The sequence below is a fragment of the Pithys albifrons genome, chromosome 2 (genome assembly GCF_047495875.1).
Source record: "Pithys albifrons albifrons isolate INPA30051 chromosome 2, PitAlb_v1, whole genome shotgun sequence".
NCBI lineage: Eukaryota > Metazoa > Chordata > Aves > Passeriformes > Thamnophilidae > Pithys > Pithys albifrons.
In genome coordinates this window covers 66,707,446-66,722,475 of record NC_092459.1, presented here as the reverse complement: position 1 = coordinate 66,722,475, position 15,030 = coordinate 66,707,446, and the positions used below count along the sequence as shown (strand labels likewise).

Genomic DNA, 15,030 nt, shown 5'->3' with positions numbered 1-15,030 from the left:
ATGTTTTCCATCTTCTTGTGGTATTAAACTGGGCTGTGGGTACTTGGAAATCTCATAACATTGTTTGAATTACTCCCTTCCCAGTGCTAGTAAAAACACTTTGTTTCTGACATCCACAGCTTGTACAAAACAGGAGCTCTGTGTTTATATTCTCATGGGAACTCTTTAGCACTGTTGAGTGGTCCATTTCTTGGGGTCAAAGAAAGGACCCATCTGAAGTCCTGAAGTACACTGAGAAAGAGCAAACTACAGTATCTAAGTTGGCACCTGCAACAACTTTTAAAAGAAGAGTTAAGATGGAATGGGTAGTGTTATTTTTAGGACTATGCTTTACATCTTAATAATATTGAAAAACTCCAGGTTTTAATGCCAGTTTTTTAATCTAGCAATATAGGTTTTGCTAATGATCACTTATCTTTTTTACCTTTAAGATAAAATTTGAGTTAAATGATGCAAAATATTTACAACTGATGTTGAGCTAGTGCATTAACTTTTAAAAAGGATTTACCATCATGGATTTGAGGAGATGTAATTTAAGGTTGCATAAGCAACTTCTAGGGACAAAGTCAACCTTTTAACAGTCTGCATCAAGTTGAATTTCTGGTAAACACAAGCCATAAAAATACCGCTCCTTGGAATACTGATAATGCAGCTATTTTTGTGGTGTGAAGTGGAGCTATATGTAATAGCACAAATGTCTGGTCAAAATAGCTAAGTAATATTACAGGTATTTTGACAAAAAGTAATTTCTTTTAATGTTTTGGCCTGTATTTTTCCATGTTCTATGAAAGGCACCAAAAAAAAGTAAGAAACTCTAAGGAGTGGACATTGGTTTTCCATATTTAAAATGAGAATTCTAGCTCCTTGGTACCCCTTGTTTATGTGAGGATATAGTTTCCTCTTTTGATTTTGGTGGAAGAGTGCCATCTACTGAATTGTTTGAATTGTACCTTAGTTTTTTTTATTTGTGGTGGTAATTTTGAGCAAACCTATAAAATTGTCACTACTACTTTGATAGTGGTGTAATTGTAAGTTTCTAAGTCCTTTGGTATTATGCAAAACTAAACATCATGCTGTTGTGGAACCTGAGGAGGCTTAAAATAAAAGGAGAAACACTGGTCTTAGAAAGACTGTGTTACAAAATACTTACAGTAGCAATTACAGTTACAGTAGCAAGCACAGTTATTGATTGCTCACTTATGCCTGAGGCTAATTTAAAAAAAATAGTGTCATTTTAAGTGGAGCATATTTAAGATATCTCTACTTTTGCCTTTGAGCAGACAAGGCAAACTTTCTCCTAAGACCCATTTATTGCATTTTGTTTGAATTATTGGATTTAGACATTGCTAGTGGAAATATTTTAAAAGCAATAGCAGCAGTACTGCCTGTGAACATGACTTTGCATATTTAGAAGATCTTACAGCTTGTGACTACTCTTGAGTCTGGGAACAGATTGTCATATCAAGCTGGCATAGACAGAAGAGTTAAACTTCTACCTACCACCTTAATTTGAGGTCTAGTTTTCTCCTTCTTGTGTATACCATGGTAGTGCTCATACTTCTAATCCATGATTGTCTTATTGCTTCAAGTGACTTTGCTGATAACTACTTCAAAAAGCTGTGTAAGAAAAACCCATGGTATACCTGTATTACTGTATTGATAAAACTTCCAGTGATGAACTAAATTTTCTTCAAAAAGATGTTTAGAAGAGGAAGTTATTTCCATTATTGATATAATGCAAAATGGTATGAGAAAGAGAAGGGTAGATTTAAGCCTCATACACAAGTTGAGTGTTAAAGGTATGTGTCCAAAGGAAGGAGCTAACATCAGTACTGAGACATAAGCCACAGCAAAGTCTGGGGGAGAAATTCATACATGTGATCAGCTTTTATTTTGACTTATGGTAGTCTTTAAGACTTTTTCCTATACTTTAGTCACCTGCTTTTTCTTCTGTCTTTATCAAAGCGAGTAAAAGTGGCTATACAAAGAGTGATAAATCGAATAGCAAAAGAGATGAGGCAAAACTGGATTGAGACAGAAGATTTTAAAGGGATTAATAGCTAATTTGAGAAATAAGGCATTGGTGGCAAAAGGAAAGATGATGTGAGAATAACAATTTTGTAAAAGGAGAGAAATTTCACAGAACATGTCAAGTTGGAAGGGATCCACAGGGATCTTCAAGTCCAACTGCTGATCCGGCACAGGACTGTCCCCAAGAGTCACACCATGTGGCTGAGAGTATCACTCAAATGCTTCTTGAACTCTGTCAGGCTTGGTGCTGTGACCACTGCCCTGGGGAGCCTGTTTCAGTGCCCAACCACCCTCTGGGTGAAAAACCTTTTTCTAATATTCAACCTAAACCTCCCCTAACACAACTTCAAGCCATTCCCTCAGATCCTTTCACTGGTCACCAGAGAAGAGATCAGTGCCTGCCTCTTCTCTCTCCCTCACAAGGAAATTGCAGACTGCAATGAGGTCTCCCCTCAGTCTCCTCTTCTCCAGGCTGAACAGACCAAATGCCCTCAGCTGCTCCCATACAGCTTTCCCTCAAGGCCCTTCACCGTCTTTGTTGCCCTCCTTTGGATGCTTTCTAAGTGCTTAATGTCTTTCTGATGCTGTGGTGATGGAAATTGCAGGCTTTGAGGTCTGCACCAAGTCCCAGCACCAAGTCTGACAAAGAGCATTTGGATGATACTCTCAACTCCTGAGTGATAGCTGAAGATTGGGAGGGGACACACACATGGCAATGTAGCTTACATTAGGTATTATAGTAGCTGTGTTCTTATTCTGTGTAACCCCAAAATGATGTAAAGGCTTTATGAGGTACAAGTAAAATTGACTGGGGAGACTAGACTAGCTACTATGCAGTTTATGGGGAGGGGACTGAGGAATGGGTTTGTGTTTGAACAAAGTCGGGATAGAATGACTAGGGATTACAGGTAGTGTCTTTTGTCATGAATATCCAGTAGTTGGTGACTTGAAAATAACTGAAGACAATTTGCCTGTCAGGCAAGAGTTAAGGGAAGTATTTTAGGTCATGCTGTGTGGATGAAGAAAGATATCTGGACTTGGCTAAGAATTTCTTTGCAGTCAGAAATTGATGTTGATGGACAATAATTGTTTGGGCAAGGATTGGGTGTGTTCTTTGAAAATGTTAAGTTGTCCTTTTATTAGATAATTTCTATGGTTATTTAAGCTTTCATAAGTTAAATGAGTATATAAATTCACTTAACGTCTAGTTCTGGAACATTACATTTGATGATGGTGCTCTTGGCAATGTCTGTACAAAGTATCTGGACTGTGGGAAAAGACATCATTCTTACTTCAACAATACCTCAGTTCTAGGAGCACAGAATGGCCTTGCCAGGAAGCTATGGATATAAGAGGAAAAGCCTGGTTAATTATTAATATTGTGATATAGTATGTGCTACCAAAAGGATGGATGTGGTAGGATATATGTAATAACATGTAAAAATTTGACATGAAAATTTAACTGTATTAAATGGATCACAGATGACCAGTACTTGAAAGCATGCAACAGAATACAAAGATTTTTACCTCTGAATTTTGATGAAGTTCTTAAAAAATACATAATTATTTCCTGTATTTACTCTTGTGTATGCATTCTTTAGAAAAAATTCAGTGAATTAGCAGTTCACCTATTTCACTGCATTTCATATAGTCAGAGGAACCAGTATTTGTAACAGTTTGCTACTCTTCCCCTTGTGTTCTACTGTTCTTTTCCATCCCACCCAGAAAAAGTACTGGATTAGACACCTTCTTTGCATTGTTAGTGATGAAAGACAGTTTTTAGACTAAAGTAGTAGAATCTGTATCACAAAACAAACTGAGTAAAATCAAGGAAAGCCTGTAACCTTTTCACTTTTTTGTTGATTGATCTAAATTGATGGTTTTACCTCTTCATTTAACAGCATGCTTTGCCATCTGGGAATTGTGCATATAGAAACTTGTCATTAAACCCAATTTTGTTTCTTGTTTAATTTTAAATCAGAGTTTTTTTGTGGTTTGTTTTTTTTATCCTGTTTGCATTTGTGCTTCTCAATTACATCTCGTTCCAATGAACCATTGCCTCTCACTGGCAGCTCTGAGAAAATCCTACCAAATATAGCCTTTACAGAAAATTTTCTGACACTTTTTGTAGCTGTTTGGGAAATTCTTTATTTGTGTATATTTATGTAAGCAACTTTGAAGTTTAAGAAGTACTTTAACTCCTATCTGTTGTTGTTAGAAAATGGTCAGGAAGCACAATAGACCTCCTGTATTACAGGAGAAAGTAGTTAGTGACCTGCTGAGCCATTTAGATACTCATAAGTTCATGGGACCAGCTGGGATTCATCCAAGGGTACTGAGAGAGCTAGCAGAAGAGCTTGCGAAGTTATTCTCTATGATTTATCATCAGTCCTGGCTAACCAGGGAGATCAGCTGGAGATTGGCCAATGTGATGGTCATCCACAGGAAGGGCCCAAAGGAGAATCTGGTAAACTACAGGCCTGTCAGCCTGACTTTGGTGTTCAGGAAGGTTGGGGAGCAGATTATCTTGAGTGTGATCACATGGCACATCCAGGACAACCAAAAGATCAGGACCAGCCACCACAGATTTAGGAAAGGCAAGTCCTGCCTGACCAATCTGATCTCCTTTTGTGATCAGGTGACCCACCTAGTGGATGAGGAAAAGTCTGTGTATGTTGTTTACCTGTACTTTAGTAAAGCCTTTGACACTGTTTTCAATAGTATTCATCTGGAGAGACTGGCTGCTCATGGCTTGGACTGGTGCACTCTTGACTGGGTTAAAAACTGGCTGGATGGCTGTGTCCAGTGAGTGGTGTTGAATGGTGTCATATCCAGTTGGTGGCCAGTCACTGGTGAGGTTTCCCACGGCTCCATGTTGGGGCCAGCTCTGTTTAAGATCTTTATTGATGATCTGGATGAGGAGATCGAGTGTACTCTCAGTAAGTTTGTGGATGACAGTAAGTTGTGTGGGAGTGTTGATCTGCTGGAGGGCAGAAGGGCTCTGCAGGGAGGCTGAACAGTTTGGATCAATGGGCTGAGGCCAATGGATGAGATTCAACAAGGCCAGGGGCCGGGTCCTACTCTTTGGCTATGACATCCCCATGCAGTGCTACAGGCTGGGAGAAGAGTGTCTGGAAAGCTGCCCTGCAGAAAAGGACGTGGGGTGTGCTGGTCGACAGCCACTGCACTTGAGCCAGCAGAGTGCCCAGGTGGCCAAGGAGGCCAATGTCATCCTGGCTTGTATCAGCAATTGGGTGGCCAGCAGAACTAGAGTAGTGTACTCGGTACTGGTGAGGCCACACCTTGAGTATTGTGTCCAGTTCTGGGCCCCTCACTGCAAGAAAGATAACGAGATGCTGGAGAAGAATGAAGCTGGTGAAGGGTCTGGAGCACACGTCTTGCGAGGAGAGGCTGAGGGAGGTGGGGGTGTTTAGCCTGGTGAAAAGGAGGATCAGGGGAGACCATATCACTCTACACAACTACCTGAAAAGAGGCTGTAGCCAGGTGAGAGTGGGTCTCTTCTCCCTGGCAACTAGTGACAGGACAGGTGGTCATATTCTCAAGCTGCATCAAGGGAGGTTCAGGTTGGATATCAGGAGGAATTTCATTTTAGAAAGGGTTGTTAAACATGGGAATGGATTGCCTAGGAAGGTGGTAATCATCCTTGGAGCTATTCAGGAGACGACTGTATGTGGCACTTAGGGCCATGGTCTAGTTGATAGGGTGGTGATCAGTCAAAGGTTGGACTTGATGAACCTAGATATCTTTTTTAACCTAATTGATTCTGTGATTCTGTGGTAACTGCCTTATGCTAAGGATTGAATTAATAGCTACAGTTTTTGAAATTTTCTTCTATGTCAGATGGGTCAACCACAGCTGAAGAATCCCTCAATATCTCCTAGGTCTACTTAGAGTAATTAAAGAATTAAAAAAAGAAAAGACTGTTCTTATGTGGAATTAGTTTTGTCTTTCAGATGTGATTTCTAAGGGCAGATGTGCCATAAGTTACTACTACGTAGCTAAGCTATAAATAAGAATTATAAAAAAGTGTATTTTGCAAAGAGAACTCGCATGTTGTTAATTGAAATGCTGAAAGTGTAAGCTTAGGTCTGAAGCTTGTTTGAAAACATATCTTTTGGAAATTTTGCTTTTTCTCATAAATGACAGTATAATCAGTGTTATTAAATGATATTAAATTAAGGTCATACTGTGTTTTTCTTATGTATGACCTGCACTTCTAGCAGTTGTGAAAATGAACATTGATGTTAGGGCATAAGTATGTTATCTCTTCCTTCTCTCAGGCACAGCTGTTGTTTTTTGGGGGGTTTTGTTTGGTTTTTTCCCCAAAAACATGCAGTGGAGACAATGAAATACTAGTGTTTTCCATATTTAATTTTCAAATGGTTGTGGGGAACACAGAAGCAATATTCAAAAGTACAGCTGAGAAGTTATTAATTTATCCTATTTGTTAATATTTGGAATATGGGATGAAGCAGAAATAATAGAATGAACTGCTTGGAACTGAAGGAGAAAAGATGGGTCTTTGATTAGAAAACTGCTCAGAGCAGAGTATTTCCTCCAGAGCTACCCTAGGTCTTTGACAGAGAGTTTTTCCTGTCTACAAAATTAAAATCCTTTGCCCATCTTGTCATTATTCATTATAATTTTTGCCTGTTTCGAGAACCACTGTATAGCAGACGATCACTTCTTAGTACAGTGAGCTCTCTTGCCTTTAGCACGCAGGCACAAGTATAGAGGATTTGAGCAAACTGCATTCCTTGGCTTGCTGCCTGTTTTGTGTGGTTGAGAAGCGTTTCACATGTACTGAAATAGGCATGTATTATCCTTCTACAGTCGGTGTTTAAGTGACGTGCTTTTTCAACTCATCATACCCCACAAAACTGGGAGGCTTTGCATTGCTTTAGAAAAGAAGATTAATGCTGGTTAGGAGGATGATATTAATTTGAGATGAGAAGAATAATTTTAGCTACTAGGTGAAAAAGTGAAGATGACATAATCCTTGGTCAAAGGAACTAAATAAGACTAGCTGCAAGGACTATTTTTTTTTTATAACAGTAAGCGCTATAGAAGAGGCCAAACACTATTTTCAGATCTGCATGTGAGGTTTCCACTCATTTGTCAAAGTGAAGCTTGCTCTGAGTATTTAAAGCTTGTGTAATCTTACTCCCAGTGCTGCATATTTACTGATATCTGGAAAAACAGTTCAGCTCTCCTGGAAAATGTTGAAGAATTTTTTGTTTAAGGAATCATTGAAGTATTCTTAATACTGAAATTTTGACTGGCCAGTTATAACAGTGCTTCTGGAAATATTTGCATCAGAAGTACTTACAGAAAACATTTGAGGGATAGAATTTGAAGGAATCTATGGGCTTCTCTGTTTTTCTGGGTCATACTCCTATTGTTTTGAGGCAAGGTAGCTGTAAAGCCTCAATTCCAACTAAATTCTAGATGGATGAAGGAGCAAGGTTTACATTTAATTATGTTGGAAGCTGATGTTAAAGGGAGGGGCTGGAAAATCTTTTGTTAGAAAACTTGTGTCAGTGGAGATAAATTGCATGTTTTAATATTCAATTTCAGTAAGCATTGGCATTTCACATGTGGAAATTGCTTTTCATCTATTTCTGCATATAATTATTAATTCAAGTGAATGCAGATGCACGGGCAAGGCTGAAGCCATTCAACTCTGAAACTTACGGTATTCCTTGTGAGTTTTTTCCAGTATGGCAATTTGTGTAGTCAATCCATAGTTAATGTAAAAGCCATGATTTTACATTAAAAGTATTCTGAGTTTGTGTAGGAAGGTATCGTTTATGGGGGCAACACCCCCTCTGCTCTTTTTTTAAAGCTATAAACTGTGACTGGAATACAGATGACTTCTTTATACAAAATCCAAGTTGGTAAGAATGTAAAATAAAAGCAAAAAAAAAAAAAGGTGAGGCAAACTGACTCTTTAAGTCCTTCCATGCCAGAACAAAATTAAATTACTGATTCTGTTTGGGGAAGAAAGCTGGTATTAAGTTTGCTGGATTATTCAACATCTGTTTAGTGTATATCTCATTACTTAGCTGGATGTTATGCAGATTCATTAGAATTCTAGAAGAATGATTCAAGTTAAAAGTTAAAATATCACAGTGCATTGAAACAGACTTGTCCCCACCGTTGTTCTACTTACATTTTATTTCACCAGCTTAGAGGCTGAGCAGGAGATGTTTGAGTTGATTTGTATGCAGCCTAATAGTCTTTTCAGCCTTTCAAATGTTTCTAGCATGAATGCACATATTTTTTGAAAGTACTTGTATCCAGGTTTGTTTTGATCAGCAATTTCTCAGTAAATGGAAAACTTGCAGAATTGTACTGAGTGTGAATTGTACTGTTTTATGAATTTCTAGTGTATACTGAGAGAAAAAGTTTTACATAATATTCCCTGTTTTGCATACAGCTTTGGAATGATTTCCTTTCTTCTGAAAAGTAAGGTGCCTGTTTAAAACAAGAAGTGTTCAGCCCTGACAAATTATAGTCCAGAAACTCTGGTTTCATGATGATGATGAAATACTGACCACTTTGCATAATTCCTCTGGACTTGTATTGTTTCTGCTCTGTCTCCTTGAGGTTAGAGAACTTAATTTTGTATCAGGAGCAAGTGCATAACAACATTTGAAATACATAATTTTTGCAACTAATAAATTAATTAACTGTGGAGAACTGAAAGAATATGTGTTGCTGCTGTTTCTATCAATACTCATTATGGAAATAAAGGACTGATTTAAGTGTGATAGAGAAAATGAGCAAGCTTTTGTTATCTCATAGCAAGTGTGAATCGAGGAGGTCTTGATACAGAGATCCTGGAAACTTACATTATGCATAATTTCCCATTGACTCCTCCATATTTTGACTACTGATCTTTTCATCTGTCACAGCAGATTTTTTTAACGTGCCTTGCATTATTCAGCTCTTCTTTCTGTAAGTAATATTTAAAGAGGAGACTAAGATCTTGAAAAGCACTTGAAAAATGTAATAATTTGTTTTATGATGCTTATTTAGGTTAACTTACTTTTATTTTAGTTCTGTTAAAATAACTGCTTCATCATTCTCCATTATGTTCTCCTTGATGAAGAGTCCCTTAAATAATAAATAAGTTAAGCAGTTATATGTAATTTTTCTATTTCAAGCTGTGCCTTTGTTTTACTTTGTGGCATTTATAATGGTCACTCTTCTGTTGACCACTCAGGTCTGTGTGGTTAAATATGTTGAATGTACTGTCTAGAATCAAAATGTCAGCCTGTGTGAATGTGGTACTAGTGAAAGTGAAAATGTTGGTTATGGTGAGTGTGTTCATTTCTATTACGTGCAAAAATTATTCCTTAATGATACCAATTCCAGCTTTGGTCGGCCAGGAGTTGAATGCTACTGCCAACATGATAGTGGAGCTGCAGTAATCCAGCTTCAGTTCCTGATTAATGAGGTTAGTAACATGATGTGTATCTAATTCAAAGAAGATAAAGAATGTATTTTCTTTAATTTCTCATTAAGCAAGCATTAAAGTTAGCTAATACAAGTGACAGCATGAATGGCAAACAGTAAAAACAATTATAAATAAATTAACATTTTTAGTTTTAAGAAATGCTTGACTAACTGCTGAAAATATGTTTGTCTCTAGAGTACTTCTTTGTTATAAGCAAGAACTTCAAAGGAATATCTTTTCGTGTCTTTGAACATTGCAACCTGTCTGTAGAAGCAGTACTTTTTCAATAGTACTGCTGGTTTCCGTAGGTAGTTCATTTTATTTTGACAGAGTTACTGTTTTAAACATGAGCAGAGTAATGTTCTCTCAGTTTCAGATGTATATGGATGTACACACACTGGAAAAAGCTCCTTCCCCATCACCTCTCAGTATAGCACCAAACCAAATGTGAGCAAGCTGAACATGTGATCACATCAGTTACCTCATTCCTACTACTTAGGACTTACCTGTGCTGTGGTGTTGATGCGCATGCTTACACATTTTTTTCATCCTGGTGATAAATATGTAATGTATTTCTATGCTGATGATGCATTGTTACCAGGGTTATGAAAACAAGTTGACTGAAACTTTTTTTTTCCCCAGGGAGCTCTTGTGAGTGCCTTGGCTGATGACACCTTACACCTGTGGAACTTGCGTCAGAAGAGACCTGCTATACTTCATTCACTCAAATTCAACCGAGAACGGTAGGGATTGGGTTGTTATTGCCCTGCCTCCCAGCATCACACTACATGCTATTGTAAGAGCAGGCTTATGAATGCAATCCAGTTCATAACTTCTTAAATAATTGAAAGTGGATTCACACTGTGTTTGAATTTCAGTCTGTTAGAGCCAATAGTCCTTGTAAGTAGACACACCAGTCACCTAAACTGAGATGACTTTTCTCTCACTTTACATATTGCATGGTTGAGCATCAATTTCCACATCTTTAAAGTGTGGAGGGTTTGAATGCATGTCTCCAAAGGAATTTTGGAACAAGAGAAAGTGTGTGCACTGACAAGACAACAGGAATACTGATTCAAATTTTTACCTGGAATGTTTTTTCCGTTTTATGACAAACTGGAATTCTGAAGTGTTAGAGCTTCTGTGTGTGTCAGAGAAGCTGAAAACAACTTGCATTTTGAGATTCAAGTGACAGTGACATGAGCAAGCTAGGGTGACATTTAAGATTAAATTTCTAAAATATCTAAAAAAAAAAGCCATTTTTAATAGCAAGTAGTGCTTACCTTTTAAGAAGTAGCCTTTCTTTTCCAGTATGTGTAAGGTCTCAACTGGAATGCTGTGTTTGCTTTTGAGGAATGTGCTTTAGAGATGGACTGCTTGGGGAGCTCAAAGGATACGAGCAAGAACAAAGAATAATCTGTGACTTGTATCCCTGTTGAATAGGGCAGGAAGTAATAAGCTTTAAGTAATGGATAGCAATAAAAAGAGATAAGTTAAATATTTATGTAATACCTTCTAACGTGGTGTCATAGAAAGTGCAAAACAAACTGTTGGCTGAGTTGTATAGTAACCCTGTAGTTTTAAAGAGCAGGTTATAAACAAATTTGTGTTGGAATAATATAAGTGCAGATTACTGGGGGTTTTCTGTGTAGAGGACTAAGTGATTCTAAGTCCTTTCAGAAGTTGTTTCTGTGATCACTGTACATTAATTTTTTAACAGGGCCTTTAGGACAAGGGGTAATGGCTTTAAACTGAAATAGGGTAGATTTACATTGGATATTAGAAAGAAATTCTTCGCTGTGAGGGGCGTGAGATGCTGTGACAAGTTGCCAAGAAAACTGATGGATGCCCCATACCTGAAAGTGTTCAAGAACAGGTTGGATGGGGCTTTGATCAACCTGGTCTTCTGAAAGATGACCCTGCCCACAGCAAGTGGTTTGGACTAGATGATCTTTAAAGGCCCCTTCAGACCCAAACCATTGTGTGATTCTGAACTGTTATACCAAAACCAGAAAACTCTGTTGACAGAGCAAAATTCTCTGCCTCAAGGGAGTGACAGTGTTCCTTTATGCAGCATAAAAGTCAGATGGAGAGAAATCCAGTTTACAACCACTAGTTTAACGAGGATAGTCCAAGTGTGTGGGGAAAGAGCAGTGTATCCAAACAAAATTTTCTCAGTCTCCCTTGCCTTTATTTTTTTCTAAAGGGACATTTTTCTTGAAGAACCTACTTAAGTGTCAGTATAAAGTTAGGATTTGCAGCATGAAACCACACTTAGACATTGGCATCTAATTAATTCTTTAAAACAGGTATCTGAGGAGGTGACTCTGATTGCAAATCTGTTGTGAGCTGACTTAGACTTTTAGATGTATAGGTGTCTTTGGTTAAGTGGAGTGACAGTTTTAAACGACCCTTTTTCTCTAAATGTTATGATGCCAGTAGCAAAACCTGTCACAGGAACTTGAACTGGTATACTCTTATCAGAATGAGAAGTGGGAGTAGAAGGGAGTCTATGTCACTGATGTCACTTTAGTGCCTGTATTAATTATTCATTTTGGACAGAGTACTGTTTCTTCCAGGAAAACTTGTGCCTTGCTAAGATAGGTAATGAGAGCACCATGAGTGGTGTAAGTATAGTATGAGACAAGGGCTTATTCTTCTAGCAATTTTAATCTTAACACATCCATCACAATAAGATACAAAAATAGCCAGAACACTTAAGATCCCAGATCTGTATGTTGTCATAGCCACTTAGGTTATGCTGAATGACTGTTAACTGTTTTCAAATAGTCTATCAGCTTTCAACTAGTGTATAAAATACAGTGTTATACAATAACCTGTAATCTCATTACCAGGGCATTATTTTGATTTGAGCCTGAGAGAATTGCAAAAAATTCCTTCTTGAATAATTCTAAATAGGTGCCTTTATAACAGTAAGGGTTCTTAGTAATCAATTATGCCTAAGAGCTTCAGTATGTTATATGAATTTGAAGTAAATGAACTTTGCTTAAGTCAGTTATAGGATGTATATTAACTGGTAAGTTTATTGAGAACAGTTTTCATAAATAGAACTGTGTCTTCTCTATGACAACCTACCCTTAAGGGGAAGGAAGCACCTGAGATTTGTAAGTGCTTGTTGTTGAAAGAAATTACAAAAGTCAGAGGGTCCACAAACAATCAGAGTTTTATTAGTAAATTCCAAACTTGGCATGGAAATAGGTATGTTACTCCCTGACCTACCATATGACAGTCATTTTTGGATAAAGGGATAGGGTGAATGGGAAGAGAGGAATTAAAGAGGGAGAGATGAATTAAAGGAAGAAGAAAAGAGGAAGAGGAAAAAAGAGAGAATCAAAGAAAGAGGAGAAAAGGGAGAAAACAAGATCAGCAGTTGTAGTTCCAGCATCGATCCAGCTGATGGGATGTCAGTCCTGGTTTCAGCATTGATCCAGCGGCATCGATCTGGTTGATGATCAGGATCCCGGGGGTGCTGCCTGGGCTAGGGGTAGTACCTTTTCATGCATGGGTTTCTACACCCCAAAGGTTTCTTGTTTTCCATGTAAATTAGTTATCCTCCATAGTCCATTCTTTCAGGCCTTTCTGGAACTGGGTCAGAGGGCTTCAGGGGTCTTTGGTGGTCTTCATACCACCCTATAGTCCATGTTTGCTGCCTGTGCTTACACTGTACTGTGTTGTGGTTTTTGTTAAAGGAAAAGTGCTTCCCTACCTCTTCCTAGCTCTCATTCTCCAGCCTAATCTTGTTCTTTCTCATAGTGTGTTAATACCAATAGTCCTTGATTATTACTAACTGTTCTTGTCTCTACCTTACTAGTAGTCTTTGTCTGGCTCCACAGCCATCTGGTAATCCCTGTTTGAGACATAGGCATTAGCACCTTATCTTCTGGGAATGGAAAGCTCAAAAGGATCTTGCTTTGGACTGCTGTTTATAGGGTCATTAGAGAGTGGGCTTTAATATTCATTAGCCTCTTATAATTAAGAGCTTAAAAGGGTTTCAGTTTGGACCACTCTTTATAGAGTTGCAAGAGAGTGGGCTTTAGTCATAGTAATTTTCCATCCTGCTCATTGAGTTGGTAACTTTCTTTGAAGGTTCAACAACAAAAAATATTATTCCACTTGGGTTGTTATTCACACAAGAGAAATCAATTTCCAAGGTTGTTTGTTAAAAACAGGTGCTCATTAAATGCATGTTAGTTCCTGGGAACAGACAGTGTTTCTGATAAGCTTGAGGGGGACTTAGTCCAAGTGCAGTTCATCAAGGCCAAGGCCTAATGAACATTCTCAGATCATAGTGTGACCTGGGCGGGGGAGGAAGGGAGAGCAACATCACAATCCAGCTGGTAACTAAAGTCAGCTTCTCTGGGCCTCTACAGTCTTGGTTCACAAGCACAAAGTAGTTAGAAACCTAGTTGATACAATTTTTGAAGGACTTTATGTTGTGGGATTAAGTCTGCTCATAAGGATAACTGATTTCTCAAGCAAGAGTTAAACATTAAATACTACAACACAGCCTTGTAACTATCTTCACTGATACTTGTCAGCTTGTAAAGGGAGGTTAAATATCTTGGAACTGGGACTATATGACTGAAGCAATTGTTCCAGTTGCATCAGTATTGGCTCTAGGAATCTGTACATGCTAAGGTTTAAAATTACATACCTGATTGGGATTACCTGATTGGGAAGTGTGTTGACAATGCAGAACATCAGTATTTTTGTTCAATTTAACAGAAGTTGAACGTCAACATGTCACAGATGAATTTTTATTCAGATTTTGTTTCTAAATCAGAATTTGTGTAAGGTTTATATGTGAACTAAAAGGTCGTAACAAAGAAAGTTAACTGTAGCAGTTAGCTACCGGAATGAAAGGATTTTCTTAGTCTTGGAAACAATTCTTGAACCTTGTTTAAAAGAGTTAATTAAAAAAGTAAATTATAAGGCTATAATTTATTAATGAATTCTATATTCTCCTGGCACAGCCTGTTAGTAGCTCTGGCTAATTCTCTGTTTTAGCCATGTGAAAGAATTACTGCCCAGTGTCTAATGACACAAATTGTAGATTTCATATTTGTTTATCCTATTGGTAATTGAGTTTGGCTACCTTGCTTTCAGGTCTCTTAAGAAATAAACCCCAAGTATAGCTTTCTTATAAATGCTTTTGTCAAGTGCTTAAAAATTTTTATATACTTACCTGAAAATAGGAGTATTAAACCACCTGTAAATTATTTCAGAATGAAGTCTCTAGTATATGACCAGAAAGTGATGTGAATTCTTGCATTTCTGCTCATCAATTTTAAGAACAGGGAGTAATGAGAGAGAGTTGTTTCTTTTTAATATAATTCTATGAAATTACAGGCTTTGTTCTGATCTGTGGAAGGTGTCTTCTTTGGGCAACTTATATCTTCTTAGATCTGAGCAAAACATTTCTTTAAAAGCAGTAACCAAAAGTCTTGAAAGAAGCTGCTTTGTGTTGAATCATTAAATTAGTTGAGATCCTGTAG

At 37.8% G+C, this 15,030-nt stretch overlaps 1 protein-coding gene across 9 annotated transcripts in view; it reads left to right on the top strand.

The window, feature by feature from the left end:
- Positions 1-15,030, top strand: part of STXBP5 (syntaxin binding protein 5) — a 105,888-nt gene that overhangs the window by 18,683 nt on the left and 72,175 nt on the right. For all 9 annotated transcript variants that reach the window (XM_071549370.1, XM_071549367.1, XM_071549364.1 and 6 more), the window contains exons 4-5: positions 9,433-9,514; positions 10,157-10,257. In XM_071549370.1, coding sequence (XP_071405471.1) covers positions 9,433-9,514; positions 10,157-10,257 — 183 coding nt within the window. The remainder of the gene's footprint in view (positions 1-9,432; positions 9,515-10,156; positions 10,258-15,030) is intronic.